Genomic DNA, 19,706 nt, shown 5'->3' on the forward strand with positions numbered 1-19,706 from the left:
AAAGAAAATTTCACAAGGTAAAATAATCACACATGTGTATGCAATGTTATCCATGAACTTGTATCTGGAGGTGGGGAAGGGTTACAGGTCAGGGTCTGATTTTGAGCAGATGTGATTTATGAATGTTCCCCAGGTGGAGCTGGGACACTGGAAGAGGCATTCTCAGCAGGTGCTGAGACACAAGCGCATGAAGCCATAGAGCGGCATGGCATGCTCAGTGTGAAGACACAGCAGTGTAAACAGGGGGTATGACAAAAGCTGAGGCTGGAATGACTAAGGGCAAACCTTGTTTGCCAAGCCAAGGAGATGGACTTTATCCCTTAGGCTGTATGGCACCACTTAACTATATTGATTTAAGGATTTAAGTGGAGGGGAAAGGTCATACATGCATTTTAGAAAGATTACAATGGGATTGGTGCTAGGGAGGATTTGCTGAAAATGAGGAAGGTATGAGGACCTACAGTGGTGGTCATCTCCTCAAATATTTCCTCTGAGGAAAACAAGTTAGTGGCCTCGGCTCTGAGCTGCTCTAAACCATTTTCAGTATCACTGTACCTTTAAAAGTCTTTATAGCTAATGGTCCAATCATTATATGTGATACATAATAAACTTAGCACTGTTTTCCAAAACAGTCCTAAATGCAGAGAGAATTTTGTTTTCATCTCTCCAATTATCACATACATAATGATGAAACTTGGGTGTATGCCAAGAACAAACTGAAATTAGAAAAACACACATATATAGGAAACACCCAAATGTCAATAAACCCTAAGTAAAAAGAATGGTAATTCCAAAACTGAGATTAGATCATAAAGAAAACGAAGGGCGAATGTTTGGAGCAGAGGCCTGGGAGGCTGAGATGGAAACTGTAAACCTGCTGATTAGATTTGTAGGTGCAGAGTTTGAGGCTTCTGCATGATTTATGTGGGTAACACTGGTCAGTGGGTTGATCAATGTGAGAGAAAGGCAAGCCAGCAGACATCGCCTATGTCCAAAGTCATCAGAAACTATAGTAACAAATTTTATTTATAAACATCACTTTTTCCTATAGATTTGGCATTTTATTCTACAAGCAAATAATCTAATTGTCAGTTCAAAAATTTAACAATTGGAAAGAAGTGATAGGATCTGTTTATGAAAAGCAATTGTATAAACACATAACAGTTTCTTACCATGCTGGTGTCTTCAGTTTAAAAAGCTTTTCAGATGCCTGAATAACTCTCAAGTGGTCGTTGGCCAGAACACTGGCCCCCAGAAAAAATCCAACTTCCCAGTAGCTCTGAAGTTTTTCCAAGTTTCCCTTTTTACCAAGAAGGCTACTAAGCTTCACCCCTAGAACATGGATAGGAAATACAACATTACACACACACAGCAGCTAGGAAGAACTGACTTTTTATTTAAAAAAAAAATGAAGCTTTCATTCTTCCTTTTGGATTAAAACAGCTTTGTTAAGTTTTGATTATAAAAGGAGTTTGAGTTCTTTGTAAAAATATGTCAGACTAATCAGTAAGGTTCTACAGAGAAGAATGTGAAACTTACCCATTGACTTAAAAACTCAAAGATAACTGCCACTGCCACTTTGATGTATATCATTCCAGAATTTTTATGTATGTCTGTATATGCAAAAATTAAAAAGTAGGAACACCAAATGCCTTATTGTGTAACCTCTTTCATATCCTTATTATAGTCTGGATTCTTTAGTTACTGAAAAGGGAACGATGCTAACATTCTATCAGTCAGTTGAAGTATAAATGTGTACAGTATATTTTGCAAGAGTAAATGTTACAATCATTAATAATTTCATATGCAAAAACAATTATACACTTGTAAAGTTAAAAATAAGGAAATGGACAGATAGCACTCTCTTGATTTCTGGTGCTTTGTTTTTTATTTTATTTTATTTTATTTTTTTCCTCACCCGAGGACATTTTTCCATTTTTTGTTCCGGTAGAGTGGGAGGGAGAGAGAGGAACAGAGAGAGAGAGAGAAACATCGACGTGAAAGGAACACATCGAGCGGCTGCCACCCGCACAACCGACCAGGGCCGGGGACAAACTGCAACCGAGGTACACGCCCTTAGCGGGAACCGAACCCGGATCTCTCAGGACCGCAGGCCGACGCTCTAACCGCTGAGCCAAACCGGCCAGGGCGATTTCTGGTGCTTTGTAACATTTGAAATCAGATAATGTAAATCCTCCAACTTTGTTCTTTTCTCTATCATTCTGGTTCTTCTAGATTCTTTGCATTTCATTAAAGTTTTCATATCTACTCTGCCTTATATTATTTTTGCATTTGTAATTATTTTGCTTAAAAAGAATATATCCCTGCAGAATTGTTTAGTGCCACTAACATGCTTAACTGTCAAGAAAATTATCTGAGATTTGGGAGTAAGATAAAACGATGGGATGCATCATTTCAATACCATATAGGCCTGTCTAGGGAAAGTGTAGTTAGTTCATCTCAGATTTAGAGAAGTTTTCTTGTTAACTTGTGGGTTTTTGTTCAATAGAGATGCAAATAATTTCTGTCTAGTAAAACAGATCAACTGAATTAACTAAATGTCTTACATGTCCATTTTATAGTTCCTGAGTTATGAATTTATACTTTCTGAAAATTATATTTTAACAAAATATCTATAAAAACATTATGCTACTTTTTATTACATAATTCAACTTAAGTCATGAGGATTTCGGAAACAAAGTCTGTTCTTTATATTTTGTGATAAGTTAAAAAGAGAACAGATTTGTCACCTTAAAATTTCACGAGATAAAAAAATTACACATCTGTATGCAATAACATCCATGGTCTCCTATCTGGACATAATAAAAGTTATAATGAATACAAAGGAAAGAAGAATGTCTGTGGGAAAAATGAGATGCAAAAAACATGTCTCTAACAACCTCAGTTGAAAATTAGCATCTCTTTAATATATGTGTTTTATATGCAGAACGAACCCAAGACTGATTTAGCAGCAAACCATGTCAAACATTAAAATAGGGACTAAGAAAATGTTTACTAGTAAAGGGGGTACAATAATAATTTTAAATAAAATTTCAGATTTATTCTTACATGCCAGAATTTTATTCTGTGAGTGTGATATTTAGCTTTGACCTTGGCATAAATCTGTCACATGATCATGACACCAAGCCATTCAGCATTTGGACAAAATGTTATTTTATGGCAAATGGTATTTTAGCATATGGGTATGTCACTATTTATCCAAATGCAGCTGATGACATTTTCTATTACTATAAACATTCTTGTACACATAGTTTGTGCACTTATTTAATTATTTTTTATAATAAAGTCCTAACCATAAATTTGTTTGGTGCAGATGTGCCCATTTTAAATTTTGATACATTTTGCCAAATTGTCCTTAGAAATGCTACAGCAATTTACATTTTCACTAGTGGTACCTGACAATAATCTCTTGCCTACACCTTTCCCAATTATGAATACTATCATGTCCTTCTTGACCAATCTGATAAAGAAAACAGCACTGCCCTCTTTTTTTTTTTTTTTTAGCATTGAGATTTTGACTATCTTTTCATGTTTGTATTTCTTTTGTGAATTAGCTTTTCTGTTCGTTCCACATGATGTATGAAACTTGCTTGTACATGAAGATGCTAATCTTTTAGATATGAAGTTAAGAACATGGCTTTAATTTTTTTATATTTAGGAACTCCCCCTCAAGGACTACAGGAATAAACATCTTAATACATACCCCCCCTCCCCCCTCCATTTAGAGATCATTTCTATAGGAACAAGTCTCAGAAGTAGCATTATACTTGGTTAGGCTACAACATTTAAAAAAAAAAATTTTTCTTTATTGACTTTAGAGAGAGAGGAAGGGAGAGGGAGAGAGAGAGAGAAACATTGATAAGAGAGAACATCGATTTTTAAGGCTCTTGATCCATAGGGCCAAATAGCTAAAGCACTATTATTGATGTACCTTTTTATACCGTTTTATCTTTTTACCACATCCTTACCAGCTGGATATTTTTCTTTAAAAACTTTCTGGCTTAATTTATAAGCAATGGACAATATGTCACTACTGTTTAAAAATCAGTTATTTGATTCAATTGTCTGTTTAGGCAATTTAAACAAACAATGCTCTAATTAGAAGTGGTTGGCTTCTAAGAATTGAAGTTTTTTAATAGTTCATTTTATCACAGACTTATAACTTGGAACTACTATTTGACTCAAGGATGCTTTAATGGAGAAACGTAAGAAATAGCTTTTATTGAACACTCATTAGATGACTCACATGGTGCAAAGCACATTGGAAATGTAACTCTTTCAATCCATACAACCACGAATTAGAGATTATCTCCTTTTTTGCAGTAAGGAAAAAAGACCTCAGAGACCTTTAACAATTTGTCTAAGGTCATATAACCTCCATAAATAGTGGAGAATTCCATTTCAGTTTTCCATTACAGAGAATTCCAAACATACATAAAAGGAGAAAAAAAATAACAATGAATGGTCGTATTTTCAATTACTGTTAACATTTCTCTATTGCTTCATCTTCCTGAATATTTTTGTTGCATCATTTCAAATTAAATTACAAACATCATGACATTTCACCCTTAAGCGCTGCAGCATAGACCTAAAAAAATTTTCCTATTCAGTTACTGCACCTAACAAAAATAATTCCTCAATGTTATCTAGTATCAGATCCTAACTGAAATTCTCTAACTGTTCCCCAAATGTCTCCCATAGCTTTTTTCCAAACAGGAATTCAATCAAGAATCATTAATCGCATTTGTTTTTTATGTTGCTAAATCTCATTTAACATAACCTACCCAAGCACACTTTTTTCCCATGACACTGATATTTTTTCTTTTTTTTTTTTTAGAGACATGGAGGGCTGTCTTGTAGAATGTCCTCATATTCTGGATCTGTCTGATGGCACTTGATGGTGGTGTCTGATTTATTTCTCTAGACACTGTGATTCCTATTAACTAAATGTTAGATCTTAATATTTCAGGCTAAACATTTTTGGCAAGATTACTTCACAGAATATGCTATTTTAATCCATATTCACCACATCAGGAGGACCGCATGGAGCCATCCCACTAAGGATGCTAGTCGGATCACTGATAGCCTGATCCCTGGAGGGGATGTTCCTTTGTGACTAACAAGAAATCTGTGAGTGAACTTTGGTAGCATGTAAATATGGCAAATATAATTTTTTTACAAATAAACATTTTCATTGATCCTTGCCAGAATCATTACTTCAACATCACTATCATTATCAATTTTATCATGCCTTCTACTCTATTAGTTAGCACTCTTTTGAAGAATACATTCTCCTGAACAAAATTCATTTAGTATGCAGCATGCCTTATGAAGACCTTTATCTTGTAAACTGGATGAACTATAGTATGTCTTTAAAAGAAACAGAAAGTACTTCAATTTTCCCCTATAATTTCCAATTTTCTGAGAAGCTGATCACCTCCATATAATAAATGAGTTGATTTGTGCTTGGTGATTAATTTTGCTTTGATTTGTTTCCTTGATTATCTTCACAGATTCACAGATTTTAATACTCAGTAATACACATTTTATTTTTATTGCTCCCTGAAAACTGAGATTCAAATGGTGGTTTATCTCAATTCCAATCATACTGTTCTTTTATTACATCATCATTACTGATGGAGACCCAAACCTGTAATTCTCTCTCCCATAAAGTGTCATATAGTTAAATGGAGCCTAGATTTTTTTATATTAGTTTGAGCTGAAACAATAAATATTAACTAGGGGTTTTTGAAACAGGTAATATAAATTAAAAGCTGAATTACATCCCAATATCAGGACTTCATAATAGTATGAAATACTAAACCAAGGAGATACAATAAAAAATTTTTTCTAGGAAGTCAGATGAGATAGAAAGTAAATCTCTATCAATGGTTCTTCTTCTTCTTCTTCTTTTTTTGGGGGTACCAAGTTGGCTCCAGTTTATAGATTTCCATGTAAAATATCAAACTGTAATTACCAACTTTACGGAGCTCAAAAGAAGATTCAAACTGATGCCCAGCTGCAAGAAGAAGGACTGCATAATTAATTCCTGACTGTAGTGTAGGCTCACTTTCAAATGCCTTTTTGAACCTATAAAACAAACAAACAAAATGTACAAGTTTACTTTCTCAATCATGAAACTCTGGGTGTGTAATAGCTTCTGTTTGCATAACTCCAATGCCTGAGCAAGTGAAAATATTCTACTGGCCTTCACCCCAGAATCTAGTGTGCTATTAGGATTTAATGCTTAAGTGACTGTATACACTCACCCTCAGTCCACTGTATTCCCCAACTTAACCCACCCTCACCATAACAGCCCACTCTTTGAAAAAGTCCTCTCTTCAATACCAGAATGCAAGACTGTGTGTGTGTGTGTGTGTGTGTGTGTGTGTACGTGCGCGCGCGCACATGTGTACGCAGTGGAAATTTAAAAATGAGAACTGTTCACATATTTTTTAAAGTGGTTTTATAAAAAGCCTTAAAAATGCACAAAGCAATGAGGAGGATCATCTAGGTAACACAATGAAACAAACAATTCCATAAGAGTGATACAGAAATGAAATAAAGAGCCCTGGCCGGTTTGGCTCAGCGGTTGGAGCGTCCACCTGCGGTCTGGAGAGACCCGGGTTCGGTTCCCGCTAAGGGCATGTACCTCGGTTGCAGTTTGTCCCCGGCCCTGGTTGGTCGTGCGGGTGGCAACCACTCGATGTGTCCCTTCACGTCGATGTTTCTCTCACTCTCTCTTCCTCTCTCTCCCTCCCACTCTATCTGTACAAAAAATGGGAAAATGTCCTCGGGTGAGGATAAAAAAAAAAAAAAAGAATGTTAACTGCACTAAGAAATTAGGAAAAAAGAGACTGTGCCTGTGCATACTAATTTTAGCTCAAAGAGAATAAGAATCCTTTCCTGAATATCAACCTTTGAAAACACTTCAGCATTTCAAAAGACTTCAGTGTTTGCATATCCACTGTATTTTCAAGGTAACACTCCTTAGGATCCATTCTAGGGTTTCTTCACATACATAATTCAACAGACAACAATATTCAATATTATTTCATTTGGGTACATGAAGAAGAGAAGAAGAAAAGTTAAATAAACCCCCTAGCGACTAACAAAAACTACCTAAGATAAACATGAAATAAAACCTTTATTATAAAAGAATCAGACTAAGAAAATATAAGAATTAAATACCTCGTGATGATACAAAAAAAAGTTACATAGAAAAAATACATTACAATTTCAAGGTAAAGGCATTGTTATTTAAATCTTTTTTTAAAAATCTGTTTTTATTGTTTTTTTTAGAGAGAGAGAGAAACATTGATGTGAGAGAGAAAACATTGATCGGGCTGCCTCTTGCTCGCTCCCCACTGGAGTGCAATTTGGGCATGTGCCCCAACAGGGAATCGAACCGGAACCTCTCAATCCATGAAACGACGCTCAATCCACTGAGCCACACTTGACAGGCTCCATAGAACATTTATTTGTTTATTTATTTTCTTTATTGATTTTATATAGAGAGAAACATGGATGAGAGAGAACACCAGTTGGCTGCCTCTGGCATGCCCCCCTCCCCCACTAGGGGTTTGGCCCACAACCTGGGCATGTACCCTGACTGAGAATCAAACTGGAAACCTCTTGGTGCATGGGTTGACCTTTTTATAACACAAAATGATCTCAGTGATGATCAAACAGGCACACACAAAATATCAATGAGAATATGGTAAATCAGAATAACATGATTAATCAAGTTAATGTAACAGTCTTACATAGAATATCACACCCAACAACTGTGGGTCATATCTTGGGCCATAAGGCATTCTCAACAAATTCCAAAGTACAGAAATAATGCAGAGTGTGTTCTCTCACCAAAATAGAATTAAGCCAGAGAACAATAAAGACATATTGGGCCCCGCCGGTGGGGCTCAGCAGGTGAGCGTCAACCCATGCACCAAGAGGTCACCAGTTCGATTCCCAGTCAGGGCACATGCCCAGGTTGTGGGCCAAATCCCCAGTACAGGGCATGCAGGAGGCGGCCAAATGATGTTCTCTCTCATCGATATTTCTATCTCTCTCTACCTCTCCCTTCCTCTCTGTTTAAAACAAAAACAAAAACATATTGGGATACTGGGTAATCTACTTGTGAATAACCCAAGGGTCAAAGAAGAAGTCTCTGAAAATTAAAAGGTATTTGAGCTGAACAATATTGAAAGCTCAATATATCAAAATTTCTGGGATGCAGAACAATTTATACCTTTATATACGTATGTTGGGAAAAAGCAAGTTGAAAAATCAATGCTCTAAGCTTCCACCTAGAAAACTAATAGCATATTAACTTCTATCAAATAGAACAGAAAGGAGGACATAATAAAGAGCAGAAATCAATGAACTAGAAAGCAGATGTGCACCAAAGAGTATCAGCAGTGCCAAAAGTTAGTTCTACAAGAAAATTAGTAAAATTAATACTCTCCTGGGTAACAGACTGAGAGAGTAGTGGGAGGAGGGGGGAAGATGGAAAAAACAAATTAAAAGTCCTATTAGCATTTAAAAAGAAGTAAAAGGATATTCAGAACAACTTTATGCCAATAATTACGGCAACTTAGGTGAAATAAAAAAAATTTCTTGAAAATCAAATATTAGCATGACACAAGGAAAAAAGTAGAAACTCTGAATAGTTCTTATTTATTACAGAATTTGTAACAATCTGAAATTTTGTCATCTATCTCCCCCCATAGAATGTACACTCCTTGAGAGCAGGGAACTTGTCAGTCATATTGAGCACAGAATCTCTAGTGCCTGAATCATCACATTGCCTGACAAGTGATTACAAAATACTTGCTGAATGAAGAAAGGATGCATTCACTTACCAAGAACTGGGCTGGAACAAAGGGTAAAAATAGCAGTTCACATAAGATAAAAGTAATCTATTCACTTCTTTCAGTAGTCTAAACCCTGGCATTGCTAAAACCATATGATCAAAAAGCTGCATCCTTTGGCCATGATAAATGAGTGAATTACATGTCACCCTCACTGCATTATATTTTAATGTTTTTGGAATTCACTACTTGATAAAAATATTGATGACACTGTTTTTTTTTAAACTTATCTTTATTGTTGAATGTGTTACAGATGTTCCTCATTTTTCCCCTATTGATCCCTTCCTCCCCACTCCTGTCTCCGTCCTGCCTTTCCCCACACTGTTGTCTGTGTCCATTGGTTATGCATATAAGTTCTTTGGTTTATTTCTTCCCACCCCCCAACCCCCCCTTCCCTTTGAGGTTTGTCAGTCTAGCAACCAATTTGTACTTCTTAATCCCTTCACCTTTTCCACCCATTCCCCCAACCCCCCTCCCATTTGGCAACCAACAAAAAAGTTCTCTGTATCTATGAGAATGTTTCTGTTCTGCTTGTTCTTTTTGTTTGTAGATTCAATTGTTGATAGATATGTATTCATTGCCATTTTTGATGACACTTGTTTATATAGTTTTCCTTGTTGCCTACATAGGGCCTTTACATGAGAAATTCCATTCATTTATTGCTAAGGAGAGTTTAGTTTCCTCTGAAGAATTAATATATGATCTTTTTTTCATGCAACTACTAAAAAGCTCGAAGCTCAGTTATACCAAGCATGTTGGTCCTTACTGTTGGCATTCTCTAGTTCCTTGGTGCTAATTTTCCATATATATATTTTATCATTCCATTGTATTTTTTAAGATTCAAATTTGATTTAAAAATACACATAGCTGTTAAAATAATGAAACTATCCATTTTGGCTGAAGATGATGCATCCGTTTTTGGGTAAGTGTGACACAGCATTAAACCACAGCAAACCTCAGTGTGGCTTGAAATGCTGTTCATGACATGGTTCTGCCCTATTGGTTAGATTATGCTCCACACTGTTTTCCCTCTGGGATCCAGCTTGAAGGAGCAGCTTCCTCTGGGAATCAGCTAAGGAAACACATGGTACAATCACAACCTGGCTCTTAAACTTCTGCTGACAATGAGCATCAATCAAGACACACCCTTGATGTGGTATCATGGAGTGGGAGTATATATACTCTTCCTACAAAAGGGGACAGTGTATTTCTAACAAAAATACAATAGAGCACAGATGACATTCGGAAAGCTATGATTAACACCAAATCGTAAAAGAAACAATAATTTTAGCAGGCTCAGATTACTGTGCATCTACTAGGTAAAAGGCATTATACTTGACCCATCAGGCCTAATATTTCTAATTCTGACAACTCTTTTTTTTTTCTTTATTAATTTTAGAGAGAGAAAGGAAGAGAAAAATAGAAACTTTGATAAGAGAGAACATTGATTGGCTGCCTCCTGCATGCCCCACACTGGGGATTTAGCCCACAACCTGGGCATGTGCCCTGACCAGGAATCGAACTGGCGACCTCTTGGTGCATGGGTCGATGCTCAATCACTGAGCCACACTAGCCAGGCTAATTCTGACAACTCTTTAAAATAGAAAGGATTTTCTCAAGTTTACTGATCAGTGAACTGAAACATGAAAATATTAAACCATGCAATTTATAAGTGGTCAAGCAGAAACTCTACCCAGTTCTGCTGGATTCCAAGGCCTGAGCCCTCTTCCCTGTATCACTTTGCCTACCCATTGGTGTATGTTAAAAATATTTGTTTGTTTTTTAAGTCCTTTTTCATTACTTTTTTTTTTTTTGGTAAAAGGGAGTTGGGTGAAAAAGGAAAGATAATAAATAAATGCACAGAGAACTGCTTTCATATTAAGGATAAAATTTGTATTCTATACATAACAGAAATAAGTATTAATGAATTCTTGGAAAGAATGGTATTTGTCAACTATGACGTATCACCTCACACCTGCCAGAATGGCTGCCATCAACAACTCATCAAACAAGTGCTGGCGAGGGTGTGGAGAAAAGGGGACTCTAGTACACTGCTGGTGGGAATGCAGACTGGTGCAGCCACTATGGAAAACAATATGGTGTTTCCTCAAAAAATTAAAAATTGAATTGCCATTTGACCCAGTAATCCCTGTTCTAGGAATACATCCTAAAAAGCCTGACACACCAATCAGAAAGAATATATGTACCCCTATGTTCACAGCAACACTATTTACAATTGCTAAGATCTGGAAACAATTATCCATCAGTAGATGAGTAGATAAAAAAGATGTGGTACATATATACAATGGAATACTATGCAGCCGTAAGAAAGATAGATCTCTTATTCTTTGAGACGACATGGAGGGAGCTGGAGAATATTATGCTAAGTGAAATAAGCCAAGCAGAGAAAGACAAATATCACATGAGCTCACTTATTTGTGAAATATAATGAACAAAATAAGCTGATGAACCAAATAAACCCAGAGGAAGGAGTATGGTTCAGACAGAAATCTCAGAGGAGGGGTGTGGGGGGATGAGATAAACCAAAGAACTTATATGCATATATGCACAACCAATAGACATAGACAACAATGCTGGGGGGGGGGGGCAGGAGGAGGGTGTCTGGGGGAGGAAAGGAGAAACATCTGTAACAAAAATAAATTAATTTGAAAAAAGAATGGTGTTTGTCACAAAATATATTTGATAAATTTTGTTAGACTGAAGACTAACATTTGTAAAAGACTGATATGGCAAGACTGCTGAATGTGCTCATAAAAATGCACCAAAGAAGAAATTTTATGTCATTGAAAATGTCAAAGTTTAACTAGCAAGAGGATAAATAAACATGAAAAATGTTAGTCCTTACATAAAAGAGTCTATAAAAATGATTAATATTCTAAACCTATCTATAAAGATAGAGAAATAAAATGATTAGATGTGAGTAAAGCTAAAATAAAAGAAGACTTCATGAAAAAAAACAAATCTTAAGGATGGAACCAGTCAAATCTTAAGAGAAGTCTAGTGATTTTGAGTAACTGCACGAAGGTATTTCTACTACTGTTGATTTTTTCTATTTTAGTACTAAATACTTGCAAAAAGAGGGTAAGTAACTTGTATTCTTCAATTCATTATCAGATTAAAATGATGAAACTTCTCATTAAGCTTTCAAAGCAACAGATTTTGTTCAAGGGTTGGTTGGTTGCCTGATTATTAGCACTGTATCTGTCAACTGACTGCAAGCTAGCTCTAACTACTTGATTATGAAGTGAGTGATGAAGTCTTTATTAAAAAGCCTTAGTTCACTTTTTGTATCTGCACTGAGATGTTCAACAAAGTCAAGAAAAAAGGAAATATTCCTGAACTGAATGTTTCTATCTAAAGAATATGTACTTGCCATCAAAGAAGAAACTAAACTCAAGTCAAGTTCCTTCTATTTAGCTGTCATTTTTCCTTCTTTGTGCTATAACAGCTGTGATTCTTTCTGTGAGACATACAAGTAATTAAATTTAATTTCATGGTGCTTTACATATCTAGGGATATTTCTGAAATCATCACTCATATAACATAGAGGCAAATCAGGACAGCATTAGAAAAAGACTATTGCTAAATCACTCTATTGATTTCATCTGGAAATCGGGGGGTGGGGGGGAACCCTCTATTTAATTCAAACTATGTACTTGTATATATTCCTTATAATGGAAAAGCCAGAAAGAATAAAGAGCTCCAAACTCTATGTTCTTCCAGTCCTTTTACTATGTGTATACTTTTTCCCCCCAAAAAGAGAATTATGCTACTTTTATAGTCTTTTCAAATGTGATATGATATAAAGATTTTTTCAAACCACAATCTCTTTCTTGGTATATATCCAAAAGAACAGAAGTCAGAGAACCAATGTATCACAGCAGCCCAAATGTGTAAACAACCCAAATGTCCATCGACAGATAAATGGATAAACAAAATGTGGTGTATAAATACAATTATTCAGCCTTACAAAAAGAAATTCTGACACATGCTATAGCATGGATGAACTTGAAGAACACCGTAAGTGAAATAAGCCAGTCACACACACACAAAGACAAATGCCATATGATTCACTACATAAAGTACTAGAGTAGTCAAATTCATAAAGACAGAAAATAGAATGGTGGTTGTCATGGGCTGGGGGTAGGCAAGATTAGGAAATTGTTTAACAGGTACAGAGTTTGAGTTATGCGAGAAGAGAAAACTTGTAGATGTATAGCTGATAGTAGCACAGCAAAGCAAATGTACTTAATGCCACTGAATTAATTGCACACTTAAAGATGGTTAAAATGGTAAGTTTTGTGTCAAAACATACTTTTGGTAAGGCAAAAGTAGGTTTACAGTTTTTCGTATGGAAAATAATACAATAATTAATAAATAATAACATAAGAATAAACTGTTTCATGTACTCACAACTGTAAACCTACTTTTGCCCACCCCTGTACTTTTACCACCAACCCCCTCCAATTCTGAATTCATGATATTCCATTATGCGGGGATGTTATCCTTCATTTAACAGTTTCCCTACTATTGGACATTTAGGTTTCTTCTGATTATGTGTTACCATAAAATTCAGTGTAGTGAATATTATTGTATACTTATCTTTGTTTCTATATGTGCTATTTCTTTAGGATGGTTTCCAAAGAACCAAAGTGGATTAAAGAACCTGAATTATTGCAAAAGACTATTGTGCATCATGATGCTCAATACCAAAGTGCTTTCCAGAAAGGTCTTAAGGCCTCAGCTGGTTTGGTTCAGTGGTTAGAGTGCTGGCCCACAGACCAAAGAGTTGAGGGTTTGATTCTGGTCAAGGGCACATACCTCAGGCATGCGGGAGGCAACCAGTTGATGTGTCTCACATCACTATTTTTCTCCCCCCACCCCCACTCTATCTAAACGGGAAAAAAAAAAATCCTTGAGTGAGGATTTAAAAAAAAAAAGTGTAGGAGACACTTTTATTCCCAAAAACAGTGTAGGAGACACACTTTTCTGTTGCACCCATGCCAAAATAAAGTATTCTCATGTATTTTCATCTTTGCCAATTGATCACAATAAGAAAGCATAGACTCAGGGTTTTAATGTGCACTCGATTGCTTCTGAGAATGAACAATTTTCATATGTTTATGATAAATTGAAACTTATCCTTCCAATAACTGTCAATTCTCTCAAATTAAAATGCAAAGTCCACATTCTAAGAACTCTGGGAGGATGGGTGGAGAAACTTTTGACAATGCTCTTAAGAGGAGATAGGGGTGGGGCCAAGGGCTTAAATTTAATAAAATCTTTAAGAATATGAAGAATAGTGATGATTTAGGAGGAAGGGAGTAACAACAAAATATAGGGAAAATCTAAACACTTAATAAAAGGGAATAGTCATATTACTAATTATGGTTAATATATTCAATAAAATGGACCCACTAAGCAGAATCACCAGGACCAGTGAACTCAGTATTGTGAAAAACTCCCAAGTGATATGATGTTCAGATAGTTGGAAATGATTGCTTTGGTTCACAGAGTAAAAGCATCCCTATTCTTCCATATTCTCCTTTTTCAGTATAACACTAGCAAACACCTAGTTCTCTCACTCATCCCTGACAACTACATTATATAAAACAAGCTTTAGCTGCTCTCTTTAGGTACTCAGTACTTGTTAACCACAATTAGGAAACCTCCACAGTGACATAATAAATATTATCATTCTTGCACCTCAATTTGGTCATGCCATAATAGAGCTTCATCCAATCTATCATCTGCTGAATGTAGCATTAAATCAAGGTCAAGGCATCAATGTACCAGAATGCTTGTTTACAAAGCAACCATGGGCATACTGTGTGTTTTACCCAAGTTTTCAAGTCATCCTGGAATTGCTGGCTCCCTAGGAGCCAACAACATCTGCACACCAATGAGCTGAATGTCATGCTGAGTTACTAAGAACTCTTCAGGCTTTGTGTTCTAAAAATAAAAATCATCCAAAAATGGAAAACTCACCTACCAGACACAGTAAAAATCTAAACAAAAAATGATGTCAATGGAAGAATGGTCAGATAAAACTCTGGGGGGTAAGGAGGGTAGTGGAAATAGAGATAACACAGAGAAAGATATCTTGAAGCCAAGAAAAAAAAATAAAGGACTAATCCGGCAAATGGAAACTAGATACTGGTTTTTATTTGTAGGTTGATTGGTTTGTTATATAACTCTCCCAAAGTCAAGTCAACCCCACCAATAATAAAAAACTAAAGTGTTATTAGGCACACACTACTGTTTGTACAGCACTGTCACTGACGTAAAAGAAAATCAGTTGATAAGGCAAGGCTGTCTGTTCCTTCCCAAGTTACTATGGAAAAATGAACACATTAATGTTAAAAAAAAAACTTTAATGCATTTAATTTCCTGCCTATAGATCTTTTTTGGCATTACAACAGAAGAGACATGATTATGCTAATACAGTACAGACACCTATTTTGCTTTAAAAGTTCTGAAAATGACTTCATATCTCCCCTTAAAAATGAGAATATTATCATCTCTAAAACCAAATATGAGTCCAGTCTCTGCCTATCCGATGTGACCCTATGACAGCCATGGCATATGAAATTCAAAGAAAGCCTATGTATATAAAAAGTATACAGAGACTCTATAAATTTTCCCTCATTAGCTAAGACGTTCAGCTAGATCAAGAGAAAGAAAACTCCTAGAAATATTTTAGAAAAAGGGAAATTAAATTTCGTTAATATTCATTTTTAACAGAGATAAATATAATATGTAAAAAATACAAAACATTTTCATATATTATATACTAAGAATATAGTATCAAGTGCCTACTATTCTAGGACTTTAACATATGTTGCTTTATTTAATCCTCACAACACAGTATTCATTCCCCTTAAAGTGATTAGTCTAAACCAGTTGTAATAATCTTACTGGTGATTTGGGCTGATGATGAAATAGTAGAAGCATAAAGAAATGTAAGGAAGGTCTGAGGCAGGACCCCCTCCCCCTCATTTCTTAATTTTATTTTTCAATTATATTTTATATTCAATAGTAGTCTGTATTAATTTCAGGTATATGATATAGTGGTTAGACAATCATATATTTTACAAAGTGTTTACATATATTTCCAGCATGGGGTAGGTTTTTATGAATGTGTTTTCTCAGTCCTAAGACAAAAATACAGAAAAAGATGGCCTCCTTTCATCTCCAGATCTCGGTGTAGCTAAATTGGATTGATGCCTAACATGGCCTTAGCCACCCATGGCAAAAATGATAGGAACGGACCTGGTCTTACCTTTTTTTTTTTTATCCTCACCCGAGGATATTTTTCCATTTTTTGTACAGATAGAGTGGGAGGGAGAGAGAGGAAGGGAGAGAGAGACAGAAACATCGACGTGAAGGGACACATCGAGTGGCTGCCACCCGCACAACCAACCAGGGCCGGGGACAAACTGCAACCGAAGTACGTGCCCTTAGCGGGAACCGAACCCGGGTCTCTCCAGACCGCAGGCCGACGCTCTAACCGCTGAGCCAAACTGGCCAGGGCTTTTTTTTTTAATCCTCACCCGAGGACATTTTCCCATTTTTTTGTTGTTGTTGTTCAGGTAGAGTGGGAGGGAGAGAGAGGAACAGAGAGAGAGAGAGAAACATCGATGTGAAAGGAACACATCGAGTGGCTGCCACCCACACGACCGACCAGGGCCGGGGACAAACTGCAACCGAGGTACGTGCCCTTAGCGGGAACCGAACCCGGGTCTCTCGGGACCGCAGGTCGATGCTCCAACCGCTGAGCCAAACCGGCCAGGGCTGGTCTTACCTTTTTAAGCTGCCAACTCAACCTATACTAAATCTAGTCCTATTTCTGAACTTCATGTTTTGAAAGATATATTTCCTTATCATTTAAACCCATTGGAGGTAAGGTATTCTGCTACTTATATAATGCTTGAGAGCATTCTAACTCATCTAAGTAGATAGTATTCTTATTTTTTAAATAAAAAAAAAGAATTTCCTAACAGTTAAATAATTTTCCTAAGATTACACTGCCAACTCTTATCTCCTGTCAGTATCCCAAAAGTCCATGCCTCTTCTACAAAATGGTACAGATGTTTCTGGAAATGTCTGTCCCTGAAATGTAGTAAAAACAACACTAGATCTGAAAGAAACTAGTTTAAAATTTTATTACTCACAGGACATCAAGAAATTCACTTAAGTTTTTTGCATTTCAAATGCCTCAAATTTAAAATAGGAAGAAAAATGTCTGCCTTGCCTAAGCCTCCAATAGTTAATAACATACCAAAACCTTGTGTGAACTCCTATACTTAAGGGATTATTATCTTCACCTACTAAACTGCATATAGCAAAATGTTCTGAGTAAGTCTCACTGCATATAAATTCAGCATAACTATTTCATGGTTATTACTTTTTTTAGATTAGGTTAAAAAGTTGTGGACATAATTTTGGCAGTGAACTTTTCCATTGCCCCCCCAAATCATGCTCGGTAATATTTCCTTGGGTTATCTCAGTTAAGTCTGTCACTTCAGAAACCCTGTGTCCTTTTTAGGGGGTAAGTCTAGGCTCTTGGGTCACAATATTTCATACTAGGAAAGTTGAAATCCTCCCAGCTTTGCTCTCACATCTTGTTCTTTATCCCATATCAGCCCCAACTTCCTCTAATAAGACTTGTGACAGGCACCATTGCTACTTTCTTGAACTTATTATATTTAATATTATATTGAGAGAGGAGAGTGTCAATGGGGGAAGGGAAATATCTGTAACAAAAAAAAATCTTGGGCAGAAAAAAAATCATTAATAAACAAAGATGAGAAAAAAAAATATATATATATATTGAACAGCTATGATAAAAAATCACAACCTTTTAGTAACTGAAAGCCAAACTCAGTTTATCTACAGATCAAATAGGCATTTTCACACATTAACTTGAATTATAGAAATTTAAATATAGAAAAAATGGCATTATTTTAGCCACCCATAAGAGCTTCAGTGAATAAAAATAAGGCATCAACAATTAAAAATATCAAATGTTAGAGAACTACTCTTTTTTTTCATTTAAATCAGCAGGATGTGTTCATTCAAAACACTCACCCTCCATCTATCCTAGATAAGATTCAACAACCCAAATTTATTCTAAGAACATATCACAATACTGCAAACTTCAGAAAAGCTAAACCGCAAACTTTTCTCGTATTTCTATTTTAGCACAACTCACCCTCTCTTCCAGATAAGACTCAACAATGAAATTTTGTTCTGACAACATATTACAATTCTACAAACTTAAAATATCTAAGCCATAAACATTTTTCTTATTTTCTATTTTTGCATTCTGAGCCCGCAAGGTAATCTCTCAGAAGACAGAACTGCATTTAGAGGGTCACTCTAAAAGTAAAAGGGTGCCTTGGTACAGTACTTGCATCAGAAACAATGCTCTGTATGTAAACTTTCTCCCTCTCACATAGGGCAGGAACAATGAACTCTGTAATGATGTTAGAAAGGGCAGTTGCCAAAAAGAGTCTATGAGCCACTGTGATCACAACAACTTGGGTCTCTTTTTCTACTACATTGAAGATCTTATCCTTAAACTTTCCGTGGTCAGAAGATCACTGTCGCTCAAGCCAACAGAATATGAGTCAAACCATGGAAAACGACAATAGAAAAGAGCTCGTGGGACTGACTACCTGCAACGACATCCCACTCCTTATCCCAGCACCAGCCTAGTTTTCACCAGGCAAGTGAAAATTCAGAGGCTCATAAAAGGTCAGTTGAAACATCCCTTTGGGATCCATGACTTAGGTAATGTGGAACCCAGGGTAAGTCTGGCAGGAAGCCAATTAACCTCAGTGATACCCTTTGTGTCAGCACCTTTACTAGGTCTTTTATTTCTCAGCCCTAACAGAGGAGGTTAGGGACAATGCCAACACACTAACATGAATGAGCCTGTTTGCTGTACTATGGAGTTGGATCAAAACACTAAGAAATACTGAAGTAGCTTTATAGTGCGAGGGTATGAAAAAAAACACCCACGTTAAAATGTGGGGAAACCTTCTAAGCAACCATTAGGGCAAAAGGATATAGTGACAGTAATGATAGGTTATGGATAAGTAATCTACAGTAAAAGTGACATTCTTCTATTACTAAATCAGTGAGTTGACACACCCAAGATCAATCAATTCCTAAGGACCTTCCCATCAAAAGGCTTTGAGTTCTAATAGCCTTCCCTGTTCTTCCTAGAAAATCAGTGGATACCATAAAATGAAATAATAGAAATCTGACATGTTCAATTTTACCTGAAGATCTTGAACATAAAGCTCCTTTGAGAGACAGTTAATGTTCCTAAGCTAAATAGGAACCATAAAAAAGGAGCCAGAATCTGGAAGTATAAAAAGTAAAAATATATATATAACCTGAAAAAATTGTTCCTTAACTAAACTTTATGTGACTCTAAAAGCTCACTGTAGTCTCAATTGTTTGGTTTTCATAGGGAAACACTTCTACTTTATTCCTGTGCACGATGCTTACTAAATTCACAGGAGATGGTTTCCATTTAAATTCATTGACTGAAAATCTGCATTTCATTATCACTACCATATCACAGCATTTGCTTCAAATATAAGATTCTAATCCTGCTACAATTAATAATTTTCTTAAAGTGTAAATCTCCCAGGGATAGGTTGCCTCCTGCACAACCCCGACCAGGGCCCAGGACCGAACTACAACCAAGGTACGTGCCCTTGATCCGGAATCGAATTTTCGACTCTTTGGTCTGACATCCCTCTTTTATAAAAAGAC

At 36.1% G+C, this 19,706-nt stretch overlaps 1 protein-coding gene across 3 annotated transcripts in view; it reads right to left on the reverse strand.

The window, feature by feature from the left end:
- Window positions 1-19,706, reverse strand: part of MAP3K5 (mitogen-activated protein kinase kinase kinase 5) — a 203,011-nt gene that overhangs the window by 77,083 nt on the left and 106,222 nt on the right. For all 3 annotated transcript variants that reach the window (XM_036247958.1, XM_036247956.1, XM_036247957.1), the window contains exons 8-9: window positions 5,999-6,111; window positions 1,173-1,332 (exon numbers count right to left, since the gene is read on the reverse strand). In XM_036247958.1, coding sequence (XP_036103851.1) covers window positions 1,173-1,332; window positions 5,999-6,111 — 273 coding nt within the window. The remainder of the gene's footprint in view (window positions 1-1,172; window positions 1,333-5,998; window positions 6,112-19,706) is intronic.

The sequence above is a fragment of the Molossus molossus genome, unplaced genomic scaffold (genome assembly GCF_014108415.1).
Source record: "Molossus molossus isolate mMolMol1 unplaced genomic scaffold, mMolMol1.p scaffold_m16_p_8, whole genome shotgun sequence".
Lineage (NCBI taxonomy): Eukaryota > Metazoa > Chordata > Mammalia > Chiroptera > Molossidae > Molossus > Molossus molossus.